Here is a 27859-nt window from a genome sequence, read left to right on the forward strand (position 1 = left end):
TGACCCTGTTACGTAAGAATTAACAGTTGTTAAGTGACTTGACATTTCAGAGTTAAGACTAAGATTGCTTCGAGATCCTGGGGCCTGGTAGTGTACATTCTGTGATGGATGTAGAATATTTTACCTCCATGATTCTATCCACTAATCCTCTCGATTTTTGTTAGAAAGCGGTGAACAAGCCCAGTCGCAGAATACATCTATCAGAACTTACGACAGACGTTACGGTATTTTTTTTTTTCTAGGGCTAAAACTACAATGTCCGGCCATTAGGCATCAGTGAACAGTAATGATAGCAGAGCCTACTAGGACATTGGACAGCGTCGATTCTGAGTCTACCCCGGTTGAACTTTGGCTGTGGCTTACTGGATCAAATTTTCCCCCTGAAACAATTGCTTCGGATAAAAAATAGAAAACAATAATATTGTAGCGTTTGACTTTTCGTCAAGTGTGTCCGTCTTTCCGTCTCTAACTAGGTGCTATATATTTAGATAAACCAAAGTATCCAATCAAGCGGTTGAATTATGGTCACATGACCAGCAACCGAAACAGTTTACAACATGTCGTCGTTATTGAGGGAAAATGCCGTGTTTGGGAAAGATTCGAGGAAATGAAACCCTCGTAAAGATGCATTTCTTGTTAATTGTGGGCTTTTCGTCATTAATGATGTGATCCGACTAAACGTTTACTGCTTTGGGTTAAGGTAAGGGACTGGAGGTAGGTATTCTGATTGCTTGTTAGATATTCTCGCACGAGACGCCGTCCAACTTTGGACATGTTGGAGGCGTGCATATATGCATCATATGATATTTGCGCCTGTTGATTGTCACTGTACCGGTCGTTGGTGTTTTAAATTCATGCGTTGTCAACACGTGCGCACGTGAAACGAGAAACCAATAAGTTTTCATGCGATAAATCAACGTGTTAAACAAGAAAAGCAACAATTAACAGGTGGGCGTTTGTCATCTTGATCATTGCATGTAGACTGATGTCATGATTGTGTGATTGGTTGACTCTTTTCATACTTCTACAAGGGTAGCATATCACACACAATCAGGTCATTTCTTCAAACATGTCCAGCAGCAGACCTGTACAAGACGGCTCGTTCAGAATTTCGAATCATCTTAAGTAAATTTCTGATGTACTCAAGAGGTATGTTTTGCCACTGGCAGTGAATTTCATTGAACTGCTGGTTTTGATTGATGATGTCTGTAACCACTGCTTGAAGGCCTGGCTTCTGTCTAAGCCAAATATTTTCGCTGATACATGTATTTAGATCAGGGGATTAATTATGCTGGCCCTTCAGTGGTTTTTATTTCTTCCATAAATTCACAGACTATGCTAGCTCTATGTGCAAGTGCATTATCATCCATGAACATGTAATCATTATTAGGAAAATGGCGGGCTGTAACAGGTGATAAGTTATTAACAGTTATCTCAATATATTTCTAACCATGTATGCTACCATCTACCGCCACTAATTTCCCAACACCATTATAGCAGAAACACCCCCAGACCATCGAAGTTACCTTCCTGTGAGATGGCGTTCAGACGAGATGGGAACCATTGACTTCTTCACATTTACTTCACTCATAACCGTGATTGTCCGTCCCAATCACAACTTGACTTTCATCAGAAAATATCCTGTTTTATCACTGATGACCATTCGTCCACTTCCTCCTTTCCTTATGCCATCTTACTTGCTGTTCACCTTACAAACTGCTACATGTATTTTCATCTTTACAACTTGTCATTTGTTTGACGATTCTTCCCCTCATTTAGCTTGAAAAAGAGATGTGTTTTCTCAGATTGTGAACATTATTTCCCTTTTTTTTTTTCAACGTTACCCTCTACTCAGAATTTACTTAAAATGCTGGTAATTGTCATCCTGGGAATTCCAAACATGTATGCCAATTCTGATCGCAGTAGAGTATGAATTGATGCTTTTACTCAGCTTTTTGCCTTTCCGACCCATCTTTGTCACAGATAAACCATAAGAGCAAATGAAGATATGGTGCAAATAAATTTGTAAATAGAGGTCAACATAATCACATGGACTTTGACAAGCTGAATGCTGCAGCGCAATGGAAGTGACGAATACATATATCCTCTGACTGTACAGATATACACACTATATATGTACAAAATGTGGAAGACAGATAGTCTTCAGTGAACATTGTATTGAGCAAGGGATCAGTAGTAGCTCATCTATCAGTGTGTAGTATGTACTATGAAACCATTAACTAACTCACACATCATGTTAAAGTGTGGCACATCTTTCAAACAAATGTTTATCACATTGATCATTATTAAGGGGTCAGATCAATGACCAAGGGGCCTCTCACCAATGTAGTCAGTTTGAGTTCAAGTCCAGCTCATGCTGGCTTCCACTCTGATCTGAAAGCTGCCTTTGGATGGTCATGGGTTTCCTCCAGTTTCCTCACACAACAATACAGCTTGCTGGCCACTGTTGTGTAGGTGAAATATTCTTCAGTGCATAACACCAATCAGTTGAATAAATATATTGATCAGTATTATATGTTTGGGTTCAAGGAACATCAGGTGAGGAATGTGGAGAAGAATGACTATCGTGTGACGTGTGTGTCCGACTGAAAGATGGCAGAGTTCCGGGTTGGAAATCTATTTTTTACTGGCAATTTTGACTCTGGAAATTTGGCAAGGGTGGAGAAAGTTGTCAGGTCCGGAGATGATGAAGAGAATGGTAAGGAAATGATAGTATAAAATTACTATTATTAAACTATTTGTCTATATATGAGCATTTGTAAAAAACAGTAGGCTTGTAGGTGAAATAAAAATGCACACACACTCACAAAAATGGCATTATAACAGTAAGTAACTATATTGTATTTGTAAATTTGGCATGTTTTTTAGAATACTGTAAATCTATCAGCATGAGGGATATTTTATACAATTTGTGGCCATGTTATCATGAAGATCAAGCCTAACGACACCTAGCCTAAGTGACCACAAATTTCGTTCATGACTAAGTTTCCCATTTTTCCTGATTCAAAGAGTTCTATTGATTTTAGAAAGGTTTGTTTGGAACGTGGAATGATGCTCTACTGGAAAATTGGTCTACGCCGGTAGATTATAAATTAATCCCTGTTTTTCCAGTGTATCCAGGCTTTCTAATCATGTAAATATGTTTTTAACAAGAAAACATGCTGGAACAATCCATGTTTTCTAGTGGGTAACTTTTTCTTTTTATACCCTTCTCTAATATTGAAAAACAGATTTATGTTGCCCCTAAAACAGGAATTTAATTTGTGGCATCAGCAAAAAAAAATATAGTTTATTTTCGCTGAGGTCAGTTTTGTTTGTTGTTGTCACAGTTATCACAGGGAATTTTTACATGGATGTCAAGCCTGACTATGAGGTGAATGTGTGGACCAACCCAGACTGTGCGGGGACTCCGTATGAAAATGGGAATAGGTGGGAATGGAATGCTGTTTTATTTAGCAATGCATATATGTCTCTTTGACATTTCTTGGTGTATGAAAAAAGCCAGATCTGGCTTGAATTAAAAATGCAGATTTGTACTATGATATGAAAATGTGGGCCTACACATTGTACTGCTGTATTGTATAATTGTAATTCAGGTGAGAGGCACCATTTTAACAACCAGTGTACATGTACATTTTAGAATTAGGCATGTTGTTGTAGTTTACAGCTAATTATTGTAAATATTTCATGATTCGCGATGAGAACATCTTATATCTTGACACCACATAGATCCTGGTTCTACTTTGGGGTCAGAGGATACACTCCCTCCAAAGTCATCAAAATCAATATCATGAACATGAATCGACAAGGCAAGCTATACAGCCAGGGCCATTCCCCATTCACAAAGACTGTGCCAGGGAAGCCTCGCTGGGAACGAACTAGAGACAGACCCTCTTGGGAGGTATGTATATAGTCTTGGGACCAGTTGGGTCCACATTAAACAAAACCTGGTACACCTTACTGGGAAAGAACTAGAGACAGACCCTCTTTGGAGGTATGGGGATAGTCTGAGGCCAGTCATGTCCACATTAAACAAACCCTGTTACACCTTGCTGGGAAAGAACTATAGACAGACCCTTTTGGGAGGTATGGGGATAGTCTGAGGCCAGTCATGTCCACATTAATCAAAACCTGGTACTCCTTACAGGGAAAGAACTATAGACAGACCCTCTTGGGAGGTATGGTGATAGTCTGAGGCCTTTTGCACAACAGGAAGTGTAACAACTTTGCCCACTTTCATTGTTCTTGGGGCATTCCCTTGTGTGGCCTTACATGAAGTTGCAGGATATTTAATGTATATCATTTTTAGTAATGCTCAAGTAACTTTGCAAAGCCCAGTGGTATACTGCGTGGACTTCCAGATTCCTCTACCCATGAAACTGACCACCATAGTGTTGGTGGAAAAAGTATGTCATCAAACAGCAATCAGTTAAATTACAAATACATGTATAAATGTTTTACCAATTTCAGCTGTGCATGGCTCTGAATTGTCATATGTATACAGGCATGTCAACTTGCATTTGTTGAATCATTTGTTTCTTCTTTTCCAGACTGTAGACGGACAATTTATTCTTTCCTTTACACATCGTTTTCTGGAATTCCGTGGTGCAACAACTTTCTTCGCTTTTTGTTACCCGTGGTCGTACACTGAAAGTCAAGAGCAGCTTGTGGAACTTGACAGGAAGTTTGAGTCCTGTAAATCCTTGCCACATAATCCGTGAGTCAGCAGTCTTGTCTGCATTAGTAATCCTCATATTGTGTTGTCTCCCTCGTAACCCTGTGACTGATGGGCTGGTTATGATTAAAGCATATAGATTGACCTGTTCTTGGACATGCATCATTGATTCATTTACTGTATGATCCTAAAAACTTCAGAGTGTTATCTTCATGTTTTAATTTTGTACAGTATTTTATAAATTATAAACAGATTTTATAGGGGTCATGTGGTGCATTTGATTAAGGAATCATAGAGGACCAAGCCTTGTTTTGTCAGCATGCTTCAGTTGGAGACTCAAGAGCGAGCTACCACACATCCTTTTCTTCTGTAACGGTGCAGTGCTTGTGTACTGATAATTTTGACATAATAAAGGAAAGAACAAGGGTGAACCGTTGTGTTAGTTCCCCATTGCTAGCTATTTTGGCTTTAATGCATTGGGTTTATCAGTTTTTATACCTTTCCAAAGGTGTGTTTCTCGGAACTCGACCCATCAACTGTAAAAGCCATTATATATAAAATATTCTTGAGTTATATAAATGTATTCAAATGAATAAATATAATCTAGATACAGTAGATCAAACCAGGGTATGGTCATACCAAAATCTTCAAAAGTGGTATTTCTTACTGCCTTGCTTGATACTTAGGACTAAGAGATTAGAGCGAGAAATCAGGAGTGGTTGGCCCAGTGTCAGTGTAATGTAACATGCCTGGTGTCTTCGGCAAGAAACTTGAGTGGCTGCAAGGACTTGCCCTGCCACAAGAAGACACACTATATGTACACACACCTTATGATTCCTCGTTGTTATATGACTGATAACTTGTTAAGTACAAAGTAAAAATCCAAGCATACATTCTAAATACTGTATATGGATTGAAATATTTAAATATGTTTGGATTCATTACTGTAGAAAACAGTTTCTTTCAGCTTATACTGGGAACAGTTATACTTATACAGTAAGTGAATTTATTTTTTTTGTTTGGTCGGTGTTTTACGCCGTACTCAAGAATATTTCATTTACGATAGCGGCCAGTATTATGGTGGGAAGTCACTCATGTATTGGCAAGTCCTACAGCTCAGTGTATTTCTCATTTCCATTTCTGTTTTACAGGCCAGAAGATAAGATCTACTACTGCAGAGAGCTGTTGTGTAATTCTCTGCAGAAGCAGCGCATTGATTTGATCACCATTTCATCTTGTCACGGAATTCTGCCTGAAAGAGAACCTCATTTCGACAAAAATCTCTTCCCTGACAGACTTGCCCAACGCTGTCACAAGTTTCAGGGCAAACGGGTATGTTTTTCTTTTTATAGAGAACCTATACTTGACTTTATGACTTTTTTGTTTTGAGTAGAAAGCCACCCGGGAAAAGTATCCAGCTTCTTGACCCAGTATTTTAAAGAAAAAAAAATGTGTCCTTATATATTTCAAAAGAATCAACACAACTGCTGTAATAGAAATTACTCGAGCCTGATTGATTTAAGGTGACTGATTTTCTGAATTTTCGCTGTTAACTTTAATCTGCAATATCTTGATTGTGCAACCTCACAAAAAATAAAAGGTATTTTTTTTTAAGCTTTATAATGTATACTTTATGGATTCATTGGCCTAGTGTTATCTCTTTCTTTAAATGAGTTAAGGACTATAGGATCTTTGGACAAAGTGGGTGGCTATCTGCTCAGTTTTTCACAAAAGGACTGATAGCCATAACTGAAATTCTGCAAAAAGTCCATGTCGTCTTGCTCTAGGGCCCCTTGTTATGTGAATGGAGCATGCCATCTTAAAGATAATGTGTAAAAAAATTAACAAATCAGTATGACCAACCAACCGACAGATAGAGCAATGTATAGAGCATAGAGACATATTTGAGATCGCGGACATTGGGGCACTTCACTCATATGAGTCAGCGGCAAGCAGATGCTAACTCCCATGTTATTTAGACAATGTTTTCAGGGCCATGTGTGATTAAGTATTCTTGTTGGCTCGAGTAAAACAGCAAATGCCTGGATGTCCATGGTCTCGAATACTCATAATTGCTTGTCACATCTAAAAAACACAAAACGTAACATGAGAGATTGGACCTTGGAGTACATGTTGAAGTATTGTTGCTCTCTAGATAATGTTGCCCTGGTATTCTGTACACTGTTCAAAAGATGTTTATTGATCAAGCCTCTTATCATTTTTTCCCAGGTGTTTTTCCTAAGCAGCAGAGTTCATCCTGGTGAGACACCTGCCAGCTTTGTGTTCAATGGCTTTCTCAAGTTCATTTTGAGAGAAGATGATAAAAGAGCTGCCCAGCTACGCAAAATGTATGTCTTCAAATTGATTCCCATGTTGAACCCCGACGGAGTTACCAATGGGCACTACAGGACAGACACCCGTGGCTTGAATCTAAACAGGCAGTACCAAGATCCCGATAACAAGATGCAGCCCTCTATATATGCTGCTAAAAGTATCATTGTTTACCATCACATTGTGTCCAGAGTGAGAACAAATAAAGCACTGCCAAAGTGGACCCTTAAGTTTCCTGGTGGGCACATTGTATCAGTCGAAGCTGAGAAAAACTCTACCTCAAACAGTGCTGAAAAACTGAATGAAGTGAAAGTGTGTGAAAGAAATACATTTCTGTGTGAAAGTACATGTACATCGGATTCAGCAGATGTAAACTATAACGCACATTCAGGAGATGCGGGTATTTGTAACTGGGACATCAACGAGGGCCCATTGGAGGGTATCCCACTGTCAAGGTGTGAGCAGGATGGTTTTAATGCTGTGCAGCAGCAGCCTGCTAAGGCCAGGCTTGTCGTTGAGCCTCTAGATTTGTCGGGCCTTCAGTCGTCTGTGGAGACTTTTGCCCCTGCTGGCAAGGGCAATAACTCTCACTTCTCTTCCTCAGACAGTAGTATCCTCAGTGCTAAGGCCTCCTGTCGTGTACCAGGCCTGAACTGTGCGGTAGTTGCCCAGATGGCTAGCCTGAGCGTGCTGGAGAAGAATCCCTTACATCTGTCCCTGAATAAACTGGATTCTGACAGTGAGGAGGAGCGAATAGGCAACGAGGGATCAGATGAAGATGGAGACCATGCGGTTAAATCAGACAGTTGTATATTTGCTCCGCATTTGTGTGATCCTAACCTATTGACGATCCCCCCAGACCAGAGTGGTATTGCCTTCTATGTCGACCTGCACGGCCATGCCTCTAAGAGGGGCTGCTTTATCTATGGTAACTACCTGGAGAATGAGGATCAACAGGTGAGTTAGGGGCAGTGTGACTTTCCTGTTCTCAGCTGAGGAGTGGGCTATATTGTAGTGGTTAGCAAGGCCATATGTAGAGTCACTTTGGTTCTGGAAAACGTTTGGGCTCCCAGTGTTGGCTGCCCAAACCAAACAATTTGTATTGAAACTAACAAGTTAATCAAATGAAAATCTGATGGTTTACCAAGTAAAAGTTAAACTTTTATATAAATTGTTTTCATTCACAGACTTAATAGCTCTTAGATAGCATCATTTTGAGTTGCATTTTTAAAATTTCTTTCTGCACAGTCACAATATCACCATTGAAGTTTCGGATCAGAATCTTTAATGTTTTTCTAGAGATGGCCCTGGTTATCTTTCTACTAGGACACATGAGGTGCGTGTTCAAAAGTGGTAGTGGACAGAGAATTTGTAGATTCCTGTTCTCACTGTTTGTGTGGCCCTGGTGACAATAAGTGGTTGAGGACACCTGTGCGGCCACTTGCGTAGTCTCCAGTTTGTTGCATGGAAAGAGTGCCTAGAAGATAGCATGATATTTTGTTATCATTGTGTGTAATTGCTGCTGACAGGTTGAAGAAGTACCCAAGATTTTCCTGTCCCAGAAGGACTTTTTTTAACAGCAGGCAATACTGGGCTAGATCTGAAGCATTTTTCGCCAGACGTTGAGATTCTAAAAGTTATTGGTACTTTCTGCAAGCAAGTACATACGATATGCTCACCATTTTTTTTTTTTTTCTAATATTTTATCTTAAGGCTTGCAGACATTTTGGTCTAGTCATTTGTTTCAGAACATAAACATCATACTTCGTTAAGATTATTTTAATGCATGACCCTAGTTAATACATATTACATTGTATCTCTTACTGTGATAGGTGGATAACATGCTATACCCAAAGCTGATCTCGATGAACACTGCCCACTTTGATTTCACGGGATGTAACTTCACAGAGAGGAACATGTATGCGCGTGACAAACGGGATGGAATGTCGAAGGAGGGCAGTGGACGGGTGGCAGTGCACAAGAACATAGGTCTTATTCACAGGTATGCAACTTTACCGCATTTCACATAGAGTTTAGCCGATTATTCTGCAAAGCGTATCCCATAATTCCTTGTGTCTGGTTGTGATTTTTTGTAATTGGGTACAGCTGGGGGTTGATCAGTTTTTCTTGTCATCTCCACCGGCATGTATGTACACATGTTTATATATTTTGTTGATTTGATATTGGTCTAATATTAATTCTTACACAATATGGTTGTGTTGCATGCCCCGTGGTATGCTTATTACTCACGGTCAGATTATCTGACTGATCAACATCAGGGCTGATTAAAAGTATCATGCATTTCAACAGCCTTGAATCAGTTGTAGTTATGCTTTTTGATCAATATAAAATTATTAGTCAAACTCTTTGGACGTAGATTTTAGGGAAATCCTTTCATTAAAATGTTAGCTGCTATTTTTGCTTTAAATGTTGGTCAGCTACACACTTGAGTGCAACTACAACACAGGCAGGATGGTGAACTCTGTGCCCCCAGCATACGGAGATAATGGGCGGGCCACTCCTCCACCCATGGCTGCCTTCCCACCCAAATACACCACAGCTTTATACGAGGATGTAAGTTCGTTGAAATGTACATACACGTATGTCTTGTGTAATAAACTAGAAGATACAAATATTAGTAAGATGTATTGTGGTTAGAATAAAATTCTAGTTCTCTAAATATCTGAAAAATAAATGTTCTGAGACTTTTGTGAAACTTTTTCATGAGAGTAAAATCTTTGCCATCATTCTAAATTGCTGTTTTTTTTTGTTCAGAGGCTGCTGTGACAGGTCAGACTGCCAGCACAGTGTCATATTCTCAGTGATATTTTTGCTCTGTTTAAATCAACATTTTTTTTTATCTTGAACGTTATTTCTTGTTTTCTTTAAAATCCTGATATTCTTGAAGTTAGCCATTTGAATATCATAAATTAGTCATACAAAGTACTTATTGATTGTCAGTGTTTGGATATCACATGTGTATTATAAAATGTCACTGTTCCATAGGATCTAGAGGATATTGCGCAATGAAGGTTGAATACTATACATTTTTTCTCTCGTGAGACCAGTGTGGAAATGATAACCCATGAGACGGGAAGCGTCAAGTTGATTATTATTTCCACCTTTCACAAGAAAACTCGTTATGGAACTCAACCCTCACTGCAACATTCTATTGATTACATGTGTTTATATTTTGACAATATCATGATTTTGTGTATTTGAAAGGATTAGTGTCCAGATTTACTATTTATTCATAATTAGCTACTCCTGTATATATTGTTAAATTGAGTTTAATATGACACTTAAAATAACTGGATAATGAGGCTGACTTTATGCATTTTTTCCACCAACACTCGATAATCTCCGCTGAATCTCGTCAGTGTTAAAAAAACTAGAATGACAACTAGTGAAATGGTTTGTTGTTCTGCACACGGTTGTAAAAACAAGTCATCAAAGAACCCAGGGGCCAGTTGTTCAAAAGTGTATTAAAGGTAAACCAGGCTTAAATCTTAGTACCAGTCTCAACCTAATACAAAGCAAATGACACTTTAGTCTGGACTAAAGTTAATACCAGGCTGAAGTCTTTATATACTTTTGAACAACTGGGCCCAGCAGTTTTTTTAAGTTTCCATACGATTTGACCCTCAAGAAATTGTGAATTTACACAACAAAATGGGAGGATTTTGTACCCACCATAGACAACTGTATCGACTCTTGCCATTATACAGCTGAAAGCTGGGAGAGGAATACATCTGAATTTCCACAATGGCACCTGTAAACAGAGGTTATAAAATACTGTTAGCTGAACTGAAAACTGATAGTATATCTCTGTACACTAAGATGTCCACATCGTGCTTGTAAGAACATTGTAAACGACTCTAGGCCCCTATGGGCATAGGCTATTCAGAATGCCGACAGTAACATGTATGCCGGTCGGGTATGCCAGTAGTTGTCATCGCATGTAGGCCCTAGATATGAGTTTAGAATCCCTTGGGGAATAGAATGATATTTATTGTGAAGCATACGGTGGGAGAGAACAGAAATAAATGTTAAATCTTAAGATAAACATGTGAAATATACAGTGTAACACAGGATAAAGCTACAGCTTACCAATCTGTATTGCCAGTGTGGTTGAAAATACTTAGATAAAGATCAAATTCAACATCTGAAAACCCGGAATTTGAAGTTTGCCCAGAGATGTCAGCGTCATAAATCAGAACTTTAGTGTCTTCCACTTGGGTTCAGATTGATATAGCAGTATATCTGCCTCTGTGTAGATAGAATCCATCTCAAAAATAATATCATTTTGATACGACTTAGCAGATTATTTGGGCCATTTTGACTTGGGAAAAATCTGGCTGGAGATTGGGTAGGCCAGTAAATGTATTGTTTTTGGTAGATTTAAAGTCATTGTTATGTTTCTCAGAAGCCCTTCCAGTAACATTAGGACCAGTAGCTAAATCTGGACGCTAATCCTTTAAGCAGTGTATTTAGCTGCAGGCCTTCACAGAGTTGTGTATATAGCATGACTTTGTACATGACGTCTTCTGTGACAATGAGTCTTGTTGCATGACATAGTAATGCACTCAGTTGACTAAGTTTGTATTATGAGTGATTGCTAGTGATCCTGCTGTGCTCGGAATGGAGCCTCCAAAAAGTTTCTTTTTAATGTCATGGCATTGTGGAGTTAAATATCAAAATGTAATAACAAAAGTGATATCTAACTGAGTGAAATATCACTTTTCTCAGTGAAGGAAATCCTGACATGTCACCTTTATATAAATGATAAAAATAATCCTACCTTTATACCTAATAACAATAATATATGCGACTTTGTGGTGAACAGGTTTACAAGTTAGGGTAATGTAGCTGAAGCTAAAGAAAAGCTGTTACGGTTCCATTTGTCTGTCACACTGATCTCTTACACTGCATTCCAACATGTACATGTATTTGTGTGTACAGGTGGGTAAGGCGTTGGCTGTGGCTGCCTTGGACATAAGGGATGCTAACCCATGGTCCCGTGTGACGCTGTCTGAACACTCCAGTTTGCAGGGTGTGCGTGATGCGGTCAGGAGGTACCTGAGGGGCATACGAGGAGGGCCTCGTTTCCCTAGGAACCCTACCAAGACAGTGACCAGAACAACCAGGTATTGTTGGTGTGGAGAGGCGTGATCCCTGATAGAGTGGGGAGGCTTCCTTATTTCTCACATCAGTGACAAGTAGCTTCTGGGGTCCATTCCATTCGCTTCCCAATGGCCACTGGAGGAGGTAGCGGTTACTGACATGTTGTTCCATGGGCCACTGGAGGAGACCACTGGCACCGAGGCTGAAATCGGTGGGGTCGGTGGTGTGCATTGTAGCATCTTAACTCATGAGACTTCTGGAACATGGGTGGTCACACTGTGTCCTCCAGAAGCGGTCAAATTGATGGATGGAACACACCCCTGATAACTCATTAAATAAACCTGAAAATATAAATTGCACTTAAAATATTTATAATTTGTTACAGTACTAATTAAGATAACTTTCTTACAAAAAAAAGTTACATGTATTAACAATGTAGTATAATGAACAAAACGAAAGTATGACTAATAATATAAATGTCATAAAATAATGATAAAAAAGTAGATATATGTAAATAATGTTTGGATAATACTAAAAATGTTACTTCTTTTGGATATGACTACCATTTGAAACTTTTCATTCAGAGATAGTCAGTTGTTGAACTCATCAGAGGATGGGAGGATCAAATATGCAATCATCACAGTTGTTTCATTTCTGATCGTTGTCTGGTATCTGTTCAGCTTTATGGTGTCCTATGTTAGTATTTGGATTTCTGGTTTTTCAGCTTGCCTAACACAAATTTGCAGACAGCCTCGTCAAAACCCTCCTCACAACCCTCCTCAAGTACAACACCAGCCAAAGGTACCCCAGTGAGAAGAGCATCGCTCACCAACAGCCCTGTCAAGAGGGAACCAGGCCCTGTCCAGAGGGAACTAGGCCCTGTCCGGGAAGGTAAGCATTTAGACATTTTAAATTTATAAACAGTTTGCCATCGCTTCAGCTATATTGCTGTTATATCATGGTGGGAGAGACATTCTGTGTGATAGAAGAAGCTTAAAGGAAAAGACCACCTTCAAAGAAAGAACTCCTCTAAAAGGCCATTTCATGCAGATTCCAAAATGTGGTTTTCATGATTTTATTTCACATTTTTTTTCCCAAAAAAAACATGGGACTTTTTTGGAGGTTTTTTACAAGCTAAAGCACAGGATGTTACATATTTTTGTTCCTTTATGCTACTTTAAAAAATGACACTTGTTACTGCCTGGGTTGGTGTTCAGCACTGGGAGGTTAGAGCAAGGAAACAGGACTGGTTGGCCCGCTGTCAATATAATGTGACTGAGTGGAGTGTCTTATCATGATGCTTCACTAATAATCACTCATGTGTGCTATACTTATAGAGTACTTATTTATTTACCATTCTCACAGTGATAATTTCATGTGCTCAAAAATTTTAGTGGAGTGGGTTGTATGTCCTTGGATAGGAGTCTGTAGGAGTGTTGTGCTTTACCTCACTCAGAAATCTGTAAATCTTCTAAGAAAGCGTGTAAAGTAAAACATGATTAAAGTGTTATCTGGATGATGTAGGATGCCAATAGGATGATGTTTTAATGTCTGTTTATCATTCACATACAAAATGATGGTCAACTATTAAGTGATTAAACATGATTGAAATATTAAGTAAGTCTTGGATGATATAGGGTGCCAAAAGGATGTTGTTTTAATGATTGTGTCTTTTATCATTCATATACATGCTTTTAATACATCTACATGTGCCTACAGTGAATCGTCCCACTGCAAGCACTCGGAGAAGAATGACTGTGCCCAACTGTGCTGCCAAAGTTCAGCCTAAAGCTCCGTTAATGGCCACCAAAAGTGCACCAGTAGCGACGCATATAAACACGTCAGTGCCCTTAGCCCTGACCTCTATGACCTCGGAACAAACTGTGTATCACACCTCTTCCCATGGCATTGAGGAAGACAGACTACGATCCATAAAGGTAGAATATAACAGAAGTGTATAACAAGGGGTAGAAACTCATTTTTCAGAACGAATGAAAGGTAAAGTTGTCATTGAGTGAGTTATTGGAATAAACCCAGCAGGCCTTACAGGTTGAAGTGTAATAAATAAATGGAGGCCTATGAGCGTCATTCCGATTCATTCGTCACGAGGCAGAGATGAAATAATTCATTTATTCTAGAATGTTATGACAAGTTGTAATTCTGGGCAACTAACGTGTACATACATATGCCTGTAGTCCTGTATGTAACTACAAGAATCTCTGTACAAGTCTATGTAGACCTATGCATGTATGGACGTGTCTGTCGTTCGATTTTATCAACCCACTTCACACAGTCAACTTCTCACTTTCCAGGTGTATTGCCGGAGACCTAAAATGGTGAAGTGTTGAGTATTTTCATAAAAATGCTCCAGTAGGCTTACCCAGTACTCCCTCTCTTGGAAAAGTATGGAGTACCGCACTACCTCTGAAAATTATCTGTAGCATTGCTTGACCCCTTAGGTTAATGCCCAATAGTTGATCTTCCTAATTGTGTGAATGCAAAACAAACTTATTATACAAAGTTTTTCATGGTCCATTGAATGAGTTATCTGTTTAATTGTGGAACGAGCTGTTAATTACGTTTGCTGTATGTGAGGAACATGTGGATATTATCCTAAAAAGATGGAAAAAAAGGTTGACAGATTGTACATGTATTTTATGTATCCTTGCTATATTTGTACTCTTGAGATACAACTGTACAATGTAAAGACCAAAACATGTTTTTTATTGTGATATGTTGCTTTGATAGAAATAATGAAGATTTTCATGCTCACACTAACCAAACAAATAGAAATGGTAACAGCTTAGTTGCAAAAAAAATTGCGGGGGGGGGGGGGACATTTAGAATCTTACAGTGTATCATAATATGACGTTCTGGAGCAATTCAGGAAAAAAATTTGCCTTAAAATCCTGTCATATTGAGGTGAGGCCAGATCCTGCATTACAGACAGAATAACGGATAGGCCCTTTGTGGGTGGAGAAGACAAATGAATTGTACGAGGAGGCAATTGGTCATTAGTTACAAGAAAAATAAAAAACAGAAGAAGATCAATAGACCCATTTTACAACCTTTGGGCTGTAGTTTGAAATTCAACTTCATACTAAAAGTGGCTGCTTTAAAAGTTTTGTGAATTCAATCACACACAAAAAAAATAAGTAAATAAATAGAAATGGGATAACCATTCTCTTTTTACACATGTGTGAGAGAACTCCTTATAATATGTGTGTTTTTTTTCACAACTGACACGTAACACCTGGTGTGTATTTCAGATGACAGTTTCAACTCGTCAGAAGTCCTCCAGCCGTATACCCATCCTAGTGAATCGCTCAGTCCTTCAGTTAGCAGACACTTGCTGTTTAGAAGGAGTATCCTCACAGATCAACAGATACCCAGAGAGATTACATTACCACACTATCAAACCGTTATCTCCAAACAAACATGCTCAGATCCTGTACCATCCAGCTCCACCTGCCAACACAGACCTACTGCCCTTCCATGAACCACCAGGCTGTACCAATGGTCAGTGTAAGGAGAAGCGCCTCAAGCTTGATGCCACCCTTAGCCTGTCAGCCCAACTACAGGCCACTCCTGAGCGCAAGATAAGCGTGGAACCGCCAAAGTAAGAAACACTGACTTTACCTTTCACTGACTTTGCCCAACCTACAGAGGAAGACTGTGTTCTATGCTATTTTGGTGATTTGTGCATATAGCTATTTATATGTATTACAAAAAAAACAAAAGAAAACAAACAAAACAGGTATATTGTAATTGTGAATTATTCTTACATTGTATATGATGTTCTTGTGTACAAGGTATAGATGATAGAGTACTGTATAGTTAAAGCTTTATGGAAATAATATGTACATGTATACTGTAGTTTTCTTAAGTATAAACTACATGTAGGTACGGAAAAAGTTGGTACAAAAATTTTATGCTTGTAAATCACTTTGATGATAGAAGTGTTACCTGAAATGATTTCATAAAATACGCACATGTATCCAATTACGAACATGTATCCAATTATGAATCATTCCGTCATCTTACCTGAAATTTTGGGGGTCAGAAGATCTGTTTTAAAATAACTTAATTTTACTGTTATATTTGATGGTGTAGAACTGACCCACCCAGAAGGAAGACGCGCCGCTTGTCCCAACTCTTGAAGAAGCGCAGTGTTTCGCACAGTCCCAAAACCAACTCCTGGAAAGGAAGTTCCTCAAAGACAGGTAGTGGCAATGATAGTGAAACAGAGAAAAAACCTCGCCGGAGGAGAAAAAAGTCCAAGAGAAAGTCCTCACTCGCCTCCCCTTCTTCTGATGAAATAGGACCAGGTAAATGTGAACATTGTCTGCTCGTCACATGTTTGTCTTTACTAGTTGTGTGTATTTGACTAATAAGGTAATGTGAGTAATTAGCAGACTCTTGTTCCTGGTTCTTTAATTTTTCTGCCATGTAATTAGTTTAGGGCCCTGGGCTCCCTTTCACAAAACTTTGTAAATCTGTTTTTCTTAATGAACCTTGTAAATCTCCTTGCCATATGGTGCTTTAACACAAAGAACGTCTTTTATGATATAAAGTTACGAGAAGTATAATTGCAAAGTTTTGTGAAAGCGCCACCTGTTCCACAATGACACTGTAGACTAAGTTGGTTGTAAGTACACGTACCATGGCAGCATATGCCTTCAGTTGCAGTAAACTTCCACTATTATCGCTTTGTGGAAAGGGCCCAGGGAGTCATTTCTCATAGGGGTCGTAACGTTATGCTGGTCGCAAATGCCAAGGCGACGTATGCCGTCAGTATGTGATGTCATGGTGATTAGGCCGGCGTAACATTATTAGACCGGCATAACGTTATTAGGCCGGCGTAACGTTATTAGACCGGCGTAACATTACAACCCTTATGAGAAAGAGCCCATAGGTGTCTTTGGTTTCAATTGTAAAGTTTAAGATTCTTTCATGCCATTGTCTCTCTTTGCATTTATAGAACCTTCATAGAGATCCAAAACTCAGTAACATTTGAATCCTATGATTTTAAAGAGGCTATAGAGGTGATTTTTTGACAAAAAATCCATATCAAACCAAATTTTTCTCTGCTTGCCAAGAAGACCTCAAATGACTGCCTTTCAGAAAATACCACACTCGTACATGTAGTATTTATAACTGGAAAAGGATTATAAAGTTTGAAAAAGTATTATAAATTTTAGGAACTTTATTACCTGTTTTGGACGGTAATACGAGCATGTACTTTGGGAAAGGTACCCTAGTTCCTCAACATATTGTACATGAAAGAGCAACTTTCAGTGTAATTTATGCACATTTTAATTTGATTTTGGAGACAAAACTACATTGGTTGGATTGGCCAGTTCCAGAGCTTCACAAAAAATATAACTTTATCAGTCAGTACAGAATAATACCTTCAGAGATTTGCTTGAATAATCATTTTGCAAACATGTGAAAAGGTTGAAGAATTACAGTAGATGTAATAATTTGAGGAGGATGCTAGGAGAACTTGGATTAATGATTTAATAGTCTCTTTAATACTAAATATACTAAAGAAAAATAACCCTTTGATGGCTTATTCAGCTGAGGTATTGTTCTCGTCACAGTTGTTTGACCCCAGATTTATGAGGCTGTAGGCTCATTTCCAGCCCTTCCTGCTTCGGCTATGGCTTTAAATGAAAAAGTTTTTGTGATAGCTTCTTGGTGAAGGCCGTTTATATCACAGCACTTCTGGCCCCAGGATCTCAAAGCAATCTTAGTCAAAACTTTATATCAGCTTAAAATCGTTATTTCTTATCTTTATAAAAATATCTCTCGGCAACATTAACTCTGGGTAAGTTAATGAAAAATAAGTCAGCTAAAATAAGGGAAAGGAACAATTATTATTGTTTAATTATTTTTTTTTAAATTATTGAAATTGTGACTTAGGTCTAAGATGGCTTTGTTATCCCAGGGCCTGTTTCCTCAACCTATAAACCTGGTTGCCATAAGTGAAAAATACCTGAGCAAGGTGCTCAGTTCCAGTCAGACAAATGATTATTTGTAATGCGCATGAAGTTGTGTACAATATACATGTACAAATGGTACATTTCCTAAACTTTTATGAAGGAAAAAAAAAAGTAAACCAATAACAGTGCATGTACATGTATACGTGTGTGAGGGATTTTCTATACTATTAAAATGCATGATCTATTTGTACTTTATGAATGCCATAATTCTTCTAGAATTTCGGACTCTCTACTGGTGATTTGACCAATATTTTCCATGTCAAGATATATGACACTGACTACAGTGATATTTCTGTTGTAAGGGTAAGATACAAACACTCATTCATTTCACCTACAGATTATGTCCCTTGAACATGGTGATGGTTGATATCAAGTACACTGACCCTTGATTATTTATCTAAGTGATAAAGTGAGTTTTCAGCCATTTGCTTTCAAATATGTTAAGCTGCTAGATTTTGTGTATTAATGCATGTGTAATTGTCATGAAAAGAAGTTTTTGGAAATTCAGGTCTCACAAGCCAATGGCTTAAACTTGTTCAAGGTAACTGAAGTGTGTACATACATAGAGTGTATAAGCAATTCTTGACAAGTAGAGGATATTCTATCAAAATGAACTTATTGATATTCAGTATCTTTAATTACATGAACAGCTTATCAATGACACTGAGGCATCTGATAAAAGAAACAAGGTACAAAGATGACTTTTGTTCCTGATTTAATCCGTCACATGAATAAAAACTTACTGACAAGTTTGAATGCAAATTTCGATGATTCACTCCATCCAGATTGTGTGACTATCAAGCAAAATGGTTGCATGGTGGCTTGACGGTTATAATGACAGATCAGGAATGGTCTAACTGTATTCTAACTGTATCAACACAAACCGAGTCTTGTTTTTTTAGTCAAGAGGAAAATACTTTTATTCTGGTGCAGTTCTGACAACATAAAATTTTTGATTGGTTTTGGCAGGTATTCTCACGTTTATCAGGCCTCAACGGTCCGTTGTTATTGCTAAAGATTGACCTTTTATTGGGTGTTTCCACTGTAGAGGGCTGCAAGTTATCTAATCTGTTAAGTGTACGGGAGGTGTTTAGCTGTCATTAAAGCCCTGTGGCCCCCTCAACACTCACAGGGACACCACCCCACCCTGCCTCCTCACACCCAACCCACCTGTGGTAAAGCCTCAAATCCTGTGCGAAATTTTGGAAGAATTATGGTAATAGTGCATGTACATGGGATCAGTATGTAGAATTAAATGTGAGCTAATTTGCAAATTTAGATAATTTAACCATTTAGCCATTATTTTAATGTACAGTGCATATATATATATATATATATATATATATATATATACAAACACTGCTTGTATTTTGAACTTTATACTAAACAGTATAACTTTTTGCAAAATTCTGTGACAAGATGCATGAGGTGAGCAGACAATGGTCACATTGCCTCAATGGTTATTTTTGGACTGGTTTTTTGGTTGATTTCATTTCTGTATTCAGATGCTGTAGAAAACTATGTTTTATCCATGGTATTGTGACTGTGACAGCTTTCTTGTTACTTATAAGTATTGTGGGATCAGTTCTGGATGATTGAGAATATATAGCAATTAAAGTATATCTAGAGCATTTATTCATTTTTCCAGTATCATTTTCTGTTTGTATGATTGGAAAGTAGTATGCACGATTGTCCGGTTAAAATGCATGCACAGTTGCAGTCATGATAGATCATAGCTATTGAAGGGCATGAAGTTATGCTGCAGACATATACCTATAGCTTTCTGTGAGTGCATGTTGCTACAGTCAGCCTTCATTTGTTTTTCACAAACATATGACTTTTCTTTGTCCTGTTTTTTTCCGGTTTGACAGCTCTCTGAATTTTTCTTCAACATGGTTCATCATGTTAAATTGAAATAGGTTTCTAAGTGCCAAATTACAAACCATGTTTGACTTTTGGTCCGTTTTTGACAAAATTATGACCATTTTTGTCCCGTTGGAAGAGTTTTTGTTGTGGACTGGCAGTTTTCACGGCTTTTTTTAAAAAGAAGTGGATTATTTTAAATTGAAACTTGATACATGGCTTCACCAATATACGTTACAGTCCAAGGTTAAGTTTTGGGCCATTTCATCAATTTTCAAAAAAATGATGGCAGTTTTTTGTTCTGTTGTGGACTGTAGCTATTTATATCCTGACTGCTCACAGGACTAGTCTAAAGTTATGTCCCTTTCGAAATCATGCCGAAGGTATGTGTAGATATCAACCTGCCATTTTTATACAGGTGTAACACGATCACTGATTTTATTGATAACCAAGGTCATCTGTTACACTCTGCTTACCATGTGCCTGTATCGTTTTACAAGGATGTTGCAGTTACTCTATTAAACCTAGTATTATAGCAAGAGCTTTACCTGTATGTACTAGTAGGTGTACTTGCCTCTACTTGCTTTTGTCATCTTACCTTATTTGTGTGTTGGCTGGGCTCTTCTATAGTATTAAAATTACGTGCCTATAGCTGTCTTCTCTGAAATTTTTCGTGCTACAGTGAATATTTGTTGTCTGATAGATGTATTCCAAAAATGAAGCACAGTCTGATGGCCAACTACATTTGGTTACAAATACATGCAGTCAAATGACAAACTTGACACACTTGGCAAACTCAGCCTGAATCAAGTATCTCCCAAAGTAAACCACTTTGACAGGCAAATCTCAGACAAATCAAATTGCCTATGAAAAGTACTCAACACAAAGCGGATGCTTGCTATATTGTAATATTTGCAATGGAGACTAACGATCAGCTTTTAAACAGACTTCTGTAAAGGAGTCTGTTAGGTCATCATGTATGCACAGTGCATCTGATATTCTTTCTTGTAATCAGCTTACTATAAGATAATGCTTTGCTTGAACAGCCACAGATATCAGCTCTAATATTGGATTGCAATATTATAGCCTCTGAAGTTTGCATTATTGAGAATCTGAACTCATAAGACATTAACTGCAGGCATATAAACTTTCATGGCTTAATTGTAGATAAAAATTGACAACAGTAGAAATCTTTGAAGTGAAAGTAGACTTTATGAAAAACTCCTCAAGAGATTTTATAACATAAGAAATGTTTGTAATGGTGTACATGGAGAGATGGGATGAAAACTGGATACAGTACTGCAGCTCTCCTATTTTATGGGCTGATGGACAGAGAGCTACAGAGTGAAGGCTAACAAAAGAAGGACAGGTAACTTAGTTGTTTAGACACAGCTCCTTGGCTAATCATTACAGGAAATTGTTTTCAATATAGCTACATGTTATGTCTTGCACCACTTTGCAAGGTACGTGTATACACTATACATGTAGATGTAGTTTATTCACCACAGCTTCCAGATACTGCTAATATTTCTGCTCCATGCCTCTCCCACCATATTGCGGGGCCTCCGTGGCTCACTTGGTTAGCGCGCTAGCGCAGTGTAATGACCCAGGAGTCTCACCAATGTAGTCGCTGTGAGTTCAAGCCCACCTCATGCTGGCTTCTTCTCCGGCCGTACTTGGGAAGGTCTTCCAGCAACCTGCGGATGGTTGTGGGTTTCCCCCAGGCTCTGCCCGGTTTCCACTCACCATAATGCTGGCCGTCGTCGTATAAGTGAAATATTCTTGAGTACGGCGTAAAACACCCATCAAATAAATAAATAAATCCCACAATATTGCATGTTTTAGATTTGGCTACATCCTCCCAATGTCAATAGCTTTCACTCTGTAGCTCTCCGTCCATCAGTGTATAAAGTAGGAGAGCCACAATACTCCATCTATGGTGGAACTGTATGGCTGGTATGAGTGGTCATTGTGATTCATGCTGTGTTTTGTGCTCGTATACAGTACAACCACTGCCAGAGACCGTTCTACAAGGTTCAGGGCTGGTGCTCTCCGCAAGGTAAATATTCTCACCTTCCTTTATAGCATGTGCATAATCCAAAAAAACTCTTGGCATTTTGTACCAGCTTATTGATTATAATAACGCATTAAATCGTGTGTTGCATCAGGTTAAAAAGGACCATCTGAATGTATTTGTAGTGTCCAGCAGTCTTAGTTGGGAGTCAAAGACTGTCACTGGTTCAAATTCAGAGCTTGACAATTCGCTTAGGAAATTTGAGGTCTTCCAGACAGCAGTATCTACATATACGTATAAACATGGAAGGACTGAATGGTTACCATGATGTGTAAAATGGCACTGTGTTTGGAGCTGAGGTGCATTAGGTTTCTGGGACCTCCATGGCTGAGGTGGTTTGTGTGCCAGCATGGCGCATTGGCCCAGAAGCCTCTCACCAATGCAGTCACTGTGAGTTCAAGTCTAGCTTATACTGGCTTCCTCTCTAGCCATATATGGGAAAGCCTGTCAGCAACCTGTGGATGGTCGTGGGTTTCCCCCTCTGGAGAATAAGCTGTAATTGAGTATTTTTGTCCGCTGACATCACAGTATACTATGAATACAAAGCCCATTATCGCACATTTATCCATACTTAGAAATTATGTTTGTTGGGCAAAACCAGGCTTTGTCTTTCATATTTTAATAGATCATTAGGGAAACTGAACTGCAGCTGTTTAATTAACAGCCACTGACCAGGTAATGGCCATGTGTTGTGACCAAAGTACCAAACATTTGGTTTCAATAATTATGAGGGAAAATGTTAAATTTATTGTTTTGGATGATGGATTGAAAGCGTAATTTAAATATTAAAGTCATCATTCATGAATATAGTAAAAGAGGAAGATATTTTAAGACATGGCCTTAGTTTTTGTAAAATCCATGAGATCTGAAAAGGTGGAGTTGCCCAAAGCTTAAAGTTATGATCATTGGTAAAAAAATTTTGTCTGTTTAAGAAAATAGCATCACAGTAGACGTAGTAGTTGTCTATGCTCAAATAGGAAATTGGCTAATTTTTTTTTTTCAAGAAAGTACATGTGCACTGACCCTTATTTTCAAAACTCGTGAATATGACTGAAAATGTTATGTATGGGGTAAGATGTATAGGTTAAACCATGCAGTACTGAAAGTCATTCTTTATGGCTCTTAAAATTCGTTCTCAACTTCTGCCTAGTCAAACTGAAGATTGAGTTCAGTTTTTCCCTGCTTTATGTATGTACTGAGGACTGTTTATATCCAGCAGGTGTATATATACTCATCATTATATGATAGCTTTTAAAGGAGAAGAAAACTTAAAAACATGACACTGTGCTGAAAACAGCACATTTTTTTCTATCTGGTGCTGCCTGCTGCATAATTTTGCCATGTTTCCTCCCCATACACCTAAAGCCTGAAAACGACAAAGCTGGCATAAATTGCTGAGTCCATGGCATCTTCTATCTTCAACATCCTGTTTAACATAAAAATTTATGTTGGGGATGTGTTGCCTCCCAGCCGGTGAGAGTCGTCAAAACTGCCGGCTTGTTCGTGTAAACTCGGAACCTACGTCCAACATTCCAGTTTCCCGATCATCATGCAGAAAACGAATTGTACTGTTTGCTACCTTCTGGGAAGAAGAGTTCTACCAGAAATGTACGAACTGCACTTCGGCAGTTTCCGATGGCAATTCTCCTCCTAACACAGAAAACTTCAGGACTAGTTCTTAGGCAAAATGGAGACGCCCACAGCAGATTTTGGGGCTGACTTTATATATAATATATCAGCTTGAGGTACATATTAGAATTGTTTATGGCATGCACCTGCGAAGAAATGCATACTCTTTTCAGTGGTATTTGATTGATATTTAATTTTTTTTCTCCTTTAACATAGGGGTGCAGTCAGTCCTTTTATTTCTGAAAACCTTGCTAAATATTACACATTACTTCTTTGTACAGTATTTGTGTTATATAATGAACTCCATTTACGCACACGCTATAAAAACAGGCCTGGGTTTCATGAAGTACACCTTAATAGCTATTAATAAGCCCTTAACTACCATAACTTCTGTTTTAGATATATGAAGTGCACTTAGCTGAAGGTTACTAATAGCACTAAGTATGCATTGTAAAACTGGTCTTTCGTTTGCTATTACATTGTATATATATAACAAAAATATTTTGCTGACTTTTCATCTTGCTTTGTGTATTGGTGGAAAAAAGGGATTTAAACAAGGAAGTCTTTAAAAATAATGCAAATGCACACATTATAAATGATGAACTGGTGTATTGCAGATTGTAGCAGTGTGCATGTACCTTCCATTCTTTTGTGTAACTTATTTATTTTATTTGATTGGTGTTTCACGCCGTACTCAAAAATATTTCACTTATACCAGGGTGGCCAGCATTGTGGTGGAAGTTTGGGATTAAACTAATGACCATCCGCAAGTTGCTGCAAGCCATCTTTTGTGTAATAAAAAAGTTCCACTACATTTGTACGTACATAAAAAGTCAGAATGACAAATAGATCATGAAATAGGGAGCGGACTCTCATTTAGCAATGACACCAGGTCACAAGAGAATGTTGGCTGTGGACATCGGTGATATCTGGTGTCACCAACAGGTTTTAACTTTTTGTTCTGTTCTGTTATTTGTTCCAATATTTGACCAAGCATTTTGATGTCTTAAATCTAGTGCATCAGAAATGAGAATTTGTACATATTTGTGTATTTTGTCATGCCAGTTGGCTGCTTCGTGAAGAGTTTATCCTGTGATAAATACTGACATGATGAAATAAGACTCTCAACAGTGTTTATAACAATATAGCTGACTTTACCTTTGATATGCTGTGCCATGATTTGTAAATTTATGGCTTTTTTTCTTCTTCTTGTTTTCTTGATGAAATGAACCATCCTGTTTTTTGCAATAAGATGTTCATGGAGCATATAAAATCCATGGTAATGTTATGTGTGTGTTTAGCCTTTGGTAATATGGTGTATGTCTCCTTTTATAACATCAGGATTATCCACTTGCCTGTGGTATGTTAACAAGCTTTCTATCCTTTGGTTTGGTTTGGTTTGAATAGCATATTACACCAGATATCCAAACTGGACTCAGTAATACATTCATTAGTTTTACATATAAATCAGCTGGTCACAGTAACTTTCTAACCAATAACTGTTCAGTAGTAGTGAAAATGCCCTGTAACTGTGTCTTCTAATGTAAACAAACACAAATTCACATTGTCACATGCCCCATTTATGATTTCACGTCATCTTACACCCAGGCCCCTAATTGAATGAATGGCCCTTAGTAAAAGATAGGAGGCCCGTGTTAAAGATAGGATTGTCAGGTATTAGATTAATGGACAGAATGAAACACAGACAGAAAGACTCAACATCTTATAATCACAGATCAAGATCTGACCTTTGCTTCGCATCAGTGTGTGGCTGCATTCTGTTTATTATTTTAGGATTTGAGATACATGCATACATGTATGTGGCTTCCTTGATTTGTTTTTGTTTCATTAGCTTGATAACCAGTTAACTGCATTGTATTATAACTTGAAGTTGAAAACTGAGTGTTTCCGGTGCTTATCAGAGTGTATTCCCAACAGAGTGGACCTACCATTTGCCTGGAATTCTGGGATGTCTTAAAGTTGTCTCAAATTAACATTAGAATGTTGCACAGCGTGTAACTGTTATTTATATAGTGATGATTCTACCAACTACAAGTATGTAGAAGCTATGTTCTGTTCTGTTCTGTAAAATTTAAGAATTACAGGAGAGATCTTTTCTTATTACAAAGATTTACTTTCTCTGTTTGCTGTGTATTTGTTGCAGTGCATTCTTAGTGCTTTATGTTGCTTATTCTTCTCCAAATTGGCAGTTGAAGTAGTGTAAGCTGTCCTCAAAGTGCAGTGTCAATGTAACATTGCACCTCACCTGCTTTGCACCAGCAGGTTTGATCATTCAGTGTACAGTTATATTAGAGGGAAATATTACACATTGCCATGACACAATGTCAGATAAAACTGCGCTGACCATGTTGACCTTTCGTTGTAGCTTTGTATTAAATAACAAACAAATTATTTAGAATAACAAACATGAATTGAATCAGTTGTGCATCTTTCCTTCTGTCTTGTTACCATTTCCAGACATTAAATGTGTAGTAAATGGGTTTGGTAATAAAAACTTTCTTCTTCTGGTTTTTTTTTTTTTTTTTTTTTTTTTTTTTGGAACATAGATTTACAGCTCTCTATATGCCTCAATAATTTTATCTTCCCGGTTCACTATAAATTGAACACAATATAATATAATATAATCTTGTTTTTTATCTTTACTTCAGACACCTCATCAGCTCCTCCGATCTCTTTCTTCCCTTCCCAACTAAGTCCAGACGAGAGGAGTGCGGACTGCAGGATGGTGCACATAAGGTACAACTGCTAGTCTGTCCTGAACAACTCTCATGTTAGCACTATAAACACCATTTTAATTTTTATGATGGTGGCCAGGTTTCTGGGCTAAGGAGTGCCTAGGGTAAATCTTCTCCAAGTATCAGACACATCTCCTAAGCTGAATTTGAACACATAGCCTCATTGGCAACCCAGTGCTTTAACTGTCTGAGCCAGTGAGGCCCCCAGTGATGTTCACATTACTCTCCCCGGTCATGTTCAGAATACACTCCCCCATTGTGTTCACGATGTTCGGATTACACTCCCTTATCATATTTGGAATACTCTCCCATGTCATGGTCGGATTACCCTCTCATACCTTGTTTAGATTACTTTCCCCAAATCATGTTCAGATTAAACTCTACTTTCATGTTCAGATTACACTCCCTTACCTTGTTCAGATTACTTTCACTAAATCATGTTCAGATTACACTCCCTCATCATGTTGGGATTACACTCCCTTACCTTGTTCAGATTACTTTCCTCAATCATGTTGGGATTACACTCCCTTACCTTGTATGGATTACCTTCTCCAAATCTTGTTCAGATTACACTCTACTTTCATGTTCAGATTACACTCCCTTACCTTGTTCAGATTACTTTCACTAAATCATGTTCAGATTACACTCCCTTACCTTGTATGGATTACCTTCTCCAAATCTTGTTCAGATTACACTCTACTTTCATGTTCATATTACACTCCCTTACCTTGTTCAGATTACTTTCACTAAATCATGTTCAGATTACACTCCCTCATCATGTTGGGATTACACTCCCTTACCTTGTTCAGATTACTTTCCTCAATCATGTTCAGATTACACTCCCTCATCATGTTCAGATTACACTCCCTCATCATGTTCAGATTACACTCCCTCACCTTGTTCAGATGACTTTCACTAAATCATGTTCAGATTACACTCCCTCATCATGTTCAGATTACACTCCCTCATCATGTTCAGATTACACTCCCTCACCTTGTTCAGATGACTTTCACTAAATCATGTTCAGATTACACTCCCTCATCATGTTCAGATTACACTCCCTTACCTTGTATGGATTACCTTCTCCAAATCTTGTTCAGATTACACTCTACTTTCATGTTCATATTACACTCCCTCACCTTGTTCAGATTACTTTCACTAAATCATGTTCAGATTACACTCCCTCATCATGTTGGGATTACACTCCCTTACCTTGTTCACATTACTTTCCTCAAATCATGTTCAGATTACACTCCTTTGTCATGTTCAGATCGCACTCGGAGACCAAGTGGTGGAGACATATCAGTGTTATGCATGTAGCAGACAGGTAGCAATTTTAACACAATACTCGGACCATAATGGACAGTCATTTATTGCTATT

The 27859-nt window shown here is 38.2% G+C and overlaps 1 protein-coding gene across 6 annotated transcripts in view; it reads left to right on the forward strand.

Annotated features, from left to right (window-relative positions):
- Positions 1-576: 576 nt before the first annotated feature.
- LOC135470513 (cytosolic carboxypeptidase-like protein 5) overlaps positions 577-27859 on the forward strand; it is a 28969-nt gene continuing 1686 nt past the window's right edge. Inside the window, exons 1-17 of one of the 6 annotated variants that reach the window (XM_064749500.1) lie at positions 577-714; positions 2551-2719; positions 3351-3450; positions 3751-3922; positions 4572-4738; positions 5848-6028; positions 6926-7984; positions 8860-9029; positions 9466-9601; positions 11990-12174; positions 12876-13042; positions 13871-14088; positions 15421-15770; positions 16265-16479; positions 22024-22078; positions 25064-25082; positions 26392-26479. In XM_064749500.1, coding sequence (XP_064605570.1) covers positions 2614-2719; positions 3351-3450; positions 3751-3922; positions 4572-4738; positions 5848-6028; positions 6926-7984; positions 8860-9029; positions 9466-9601; positions 11990-12174; positions 12876-13042; positions 13871-14088; positions 15421-15770; positions 16265-16479; positions 22024-22078; positions 25064-25082; positions 26392-26436 — 3345 coding nt within the window. In that variant the 5' untranslated portion in view covers positions 577-714; positions 2551-2613 and the 3' untranslated portion in view covers positions 26437-26479. Of the gene's footprint in view, positions 715-2550; positions 2720-3350; positions 3451-3750; positions 3923-4571; positions 4739-5847; positions 6029-6925; positions 7985-8859; positions 9030-9465; positions 9602-11989; positions 12175-12875; positions 13043-13870; positions 14089-15420; positions 15771-16264; positions 16480-22023; positions 22352-25063; positions 25083-26391; positions 26480-27859 lie in introns of those variants that run through there. The other 5 variants (XM_064749501.1, XM_064749497.1, XM_064749499.1 and 2 more) reach the window with 5 other exon arrangements.

Source organism: Liolophura sinensis, chromosome 7 (assembly GCF_032854445.1).
Source record: "Liolophura sinensis isolate JHLJ2023 chromosome 7, CUHK_Ljap_v2, whole genome shotgun sequence".
Taxonomy (NCBI): Eukaryota; Metazoa; Mollusca; class Polyplacophora; order Chitonida; family Chitonidae; genus Liolophura; species Liolophura sinensis.